Here is a 4336-nt window from a genome sequence, read left to right on the forward strand (position 1 = left end):
TCTAGTCCAGCATTCTGTTTCAATAGTGGCAAATCAGATGCCTCATGGTAGGCTTACAAGCCCTCACCTGCTGGCTGCCCCCCAGCACCATATGGCCCATGATGGACACCTGCCATAAACCGAACAGCCTTTAATTCCATCTAAGCCAGCAGCCATCCCCACATGTCATGAGCTCCACAAAGTCAACTACCTGTTGTATGAACTATTTCCCCCCCTGTCTTGAATCAATTTCCAGTCAGTTTTATAGGGTGACCCTGAGTTCTAGTATTATGGAAGGAGGAAAGTTTCTCCCTATCCACTTTCTTTATACCATGCATAATTATGAGAACCTCTACCATGCCACCTTTTAGGCACTTTTTTCTAAACTAAAAAAAAATGCTTTAGCCTTCACCAATGGTTAGGCACCCTAGCCCCCAATCATTTTGGCTGCCCTTTTCTGCATTTCCCCCCAGCTTTTCAATAACATTTTTAAGATGCAGCAAGAGAATATTTTAAAAATGGCCACATAAGGGAGTTAATATTGCAGTTTTATTCTCAGCCTTTTTTTCTAATGACCCCTGGCATGGAATTTGCCCTTTTTATTTCAGCTGCACACGGCAGATAAGCAATCGGCCGCATGTACTGGACAACAGTTTCACAACCTCATTTCAAAAATTAAGTTGTTGACAGGAACGGACTGTAGTTGAGGACTGACCCAATCCCTCAGTTTTCATGCAAGCATGAAATAAAATGCAAGCAAAATTCAAACAGCATTAAAGATTTAATTTATGAAAAAAGAACACACAGTACAATGCAGAACTACACTATAGATTACATATAACAATACCTGTTTGCTGAGTGGAAATGAAATAAGGAAAGGATTGGCCAAGATCTAAAGATCTACTTTAGGAATGTTCAAATTGTTGTTGTACCCACTAAGATATTTTGACTCTTTGAACAGAAGACCAATAAACTACTTTTGAAAACTCTCTGTTTCACAAGCAGTTTGCCTTACTTTGCCAGGGATACTCTTGAAGAACAAAGTCTACATTTCTCATTGAACATACACAAAACAGTGCAGGCCTTTGATTCCTGACTATAATTTGTAAACCCAAAGTAAACCCATTATCAAGTTTAGACACTTTCAGAGGTATTTTGCAAAGGAATTTCACAGTCCGTCTAAAATGACTTTCCTGATGTTTAAATGTTGTTACTTTACATATAATTCAATATTCGTTTTCATTAAATGTGTTTGGTTTCTCCCAAATGAGATGAGCTACCTCAAAAAAGTTGCTAATGCATAGCAAGGTTATTTTTAAAGCAAACTGAATCCCTCTGGGTGACTGTCAAGACTAGGACCAGGAGACCTGGATTCAAATCCCCAATCTCTCAGGAAGATTGCTGGGTGACCCTGAGCTAGTCACTCTCTCAGCCTAAACTACCTCACAGGGTTATTGTAAAAACAAAATGGAGGTGGGAGGAAGGCAGAGATAAGAATACAGTTAATACCCATACAAGTAAAGAGTGACTTACTTTAACCACATAGTTGAATCTTCTAATATCCTGAATTGCACTTGAAAAATCTAAGCGATTAAAAGCTTCTCCCAATGTGCAGTAGCCATGCCTCTTGAGAAGAAGAAAAAACCTGTGTTAGATGTGCACCTGAAACTTTTCTACAGTGGACAGGAACTAAAAGACCCTAGAAAGCATCATCCACCCAAAGATCCAACCACACAGCTTCTAGTGTGCACTACCTGCCCATCTTCCCTATCTTTTTCTTTTCCTTCTATTCAAGCTTCCATTTTAAGGCCAGCTAAAGCCTTCTTTCCTTTGCATTCATTTAAGATTGCTTATCCTGCATACAATGTCTGCTCTTACAATTGCCACTTACCCATTTTGGCAGGCATTCTCTTGCTACTTTTGTCCATGCAGCAGGATTGCCACTTACCCATTTTGGCAGACATTATTCTCTTGCTACTTTTGTCCATGCAGCAGGAAGGAAATGGGGGGAGGACAGCATCACGTGCATCATGACATCACTTCCTGTCAAAACTGGGAACTGACATCACACACACACAGTGCAACACTCTGGGAATTCCTCAAATCTCTTAGAGCACTGTGTTGTAGCCATGACATTGGTTGTGAGTTTTTGCAGGAAGTGACTTCATGATGTACATGACACTGCTTTTTAAGGGTTCTGGGCTTTTTGCCATCAAGTCACAGCTGACTTGTGGCAACCCCGTGGGGTTTTCAAGGCAAGAGACTTTCAGAGGTGGTTTTGCCATTGCCTGCCTCTGTGTCACAACCCTGGTATTCCTTGGAGGACCCCCCCCCCATCCAAAAACTAGCCAGAGCCAACCGTGTTTAGCTTCTGAGATTGGACTAGTCTAGGCTATCCAGGTCAGGGCTTTAAGGGTTCTGCTCCATGAAATCCTCCACTATTTGCAGGAGCTAGGCTGGCAACCCTACCTGCTCTCTATCTGTCCAGATAGGGAAGGAATGCATGGAATGATATTATACACAGATTTAGTAAGAATGCCTGAAAAAAGTTCTCAAGTGCCTGAAGCCTAGAAATTTTAGTTATTTTTCAAACGGTTAGAGACTGATTCTCTAAAAGCAAAAAAAAAACCACCCTCCAAAACAAAAAATACTCTCACCTAGGTTTGCCAGGAGAGGCGGCCAAGCTGGCGGGGGACTTACTAGGAAGCTCAGGGAGAGGGAAGGGAAGAAGCCAGATTGAACTCCAAAGCGACTTCCAGGTGAGCAGCCATCACGTTTAAAGGACAGTGTTCCTTTTAAATGCCTTCCCTCCATTGGACATAATGGAGAATGGGGCAACTTCTTTTGGGGCTCATAGAATTGGACTCCCTGGTCCAATCTTTTGGATACTTGGGAGGGTTCTGAGGAGAGGAGCCAGCAGCTATGTTGAAAATTTGGTGTCTCTTCCTCAAAAAACAGCTCCCCACTCAGCCCCATGGATTGATTCTCCATTATACCCTATGGGGACCGGTCTCCATAGGGTATAATGGAGCGCCCAGCGGCCATCCCCCCCACCCGCTTTCTGATAGCCCCGAAGCAAGGGAGAGGCTCCAAACCGAGGAATCCCCCACCCCCAACTGGAGACTGGCAACCCTACCAGTAGAAAGCTTATTTAAATAGATCATTACCAAGATCATACGAAACAAGACATAACACTTACTTCTTTGGTACTCTCTTTATGAACATAAATCCATTTTTCACGATAGAAGCCTGAAAACAAAGAGGTTCATTTTTAACATATTTTGGTTATGAAAAAGGAAAAATAGAAAGGTTCTCAACCAAAAAATATCTAGAAGTAGGTAATCCAGTACATCACCATATACTAATTGCAATTTTAACAAGTCAGGAAAACATATTCTCTCTCTTATATGACTAAAGTACTGTGACAGTTTTATGTAATCCAAAAGAGGTGCAGTTGCTAAGAATCAAAATACATAAAGGAAGGGAAAGGGTGTTCTGCAGTGTCTTTTTAAAAGGCAAACTATTAGCCTCATCACACAGTTGAAACCAGGCTTCCACATGTTTCCCCAGCTGGACAGGAACCACATATAGAAACAAATGCTGGAAATAGTTCCCTCTCCCTCCCAATCCTGGGCCAGTGTGCAAAAAGAATGCTTTTAAAGAGAGCTAAGATTCTGCCCCTCAGCCATATGGGAGAGGGAGCCAAGATGGGATTCAGTTCTGTCTCCCTGTTCTGTCTTTACTGTTGAAAAGCTGTAACCAACATTTTAACCACTTAAGGGTTCCATGCATGCATTTTTGAACGTGTATACCCTATAAATGATTATACCAGCATTGGTTTAAAAAACCATACCTGCTATAATCTGTTATGATACATTTAAATAATTATAGATGGATTTTAAAAACAGATTTTGCCATCTATCTGCTCTAATAAATACAGAGTTTGTGGGAGGGGGGGAATTAAAACAGGATGTTTATTAGCTTTAAAAGTACTAAATATTTTACTGAGGGCCAGTGAGTACTATTTTACAAAGTCCTCTATTTTAATCAGCATGTGCAACAAAAATAGCACAGTTTATTCTTTGTGGTGCTTGTTTATGACACGACATAATGTAAAAGAACAAGTGCACCAGAATTCTACAATGCTATCCTACACAGAGTTTTACCCCTGTGATCTATTGGTTTCATTTGCCCCCCTATGACATTTGCCCCCTATCTGTCCTTCCAGGTAACTGGCCTTCACCTGCCAATAGGGCTGGCAAGTCCCCCTGGGGGGCGGGGAAACCCCCGCCCCAGAGGCCCGTTTCCCGCCGGCGGTGGATCGGGCCCTGGGGGGAGCCCACCCCGACGTGCACGT

At 42.2% G+C, this 4336-nt stretch overlaps 1 protein-coding gene across 2 annotated transcripts in view; it reads right to left on the reverse strand.

Annotated features, from left to right (window-relative positions):
• FBXO25 (F-box protein 25) overlaps positions 1–4336 on the reverse strand; it is a 41462-nt gene that overhangs the window by 14498 nt on the left and 22628 nt on the right. For both annotated transcript variants that reach the window (XM_015416637.1, XM_015416636.1), the window contains exons 4-5: positions 3179–3228; positions 1513–1605 (exon numbers count right to left, since the gene is read on the reverse strand). In XM_015416637.1, coding sequence (XP_015272123.1) covers positions 1513–1605; positions 3179–3228 — 143 coding nt within the window. The remainder of the gene's footprint in view (positions 1–1512; positions 1606–3178; positions 3229–4336) is intronic.

The sequence above is a fragment of the Gekko japonicus genome, unplaced genomic scaffold (assembly GCF_001447785.1).
Source record: "Gekko japonicus isolate JY-2015 unplaced genomic scaffold, Gekko_japonicus_V1.1 scaffold5147, whole genome shotgun sequence".
Lineage (NCBI taxonomy): Eukaryota > Metazoa > Chordata > Lepidosauria > Squamata > Gekkonidae > Gekko > Gekko japonicus.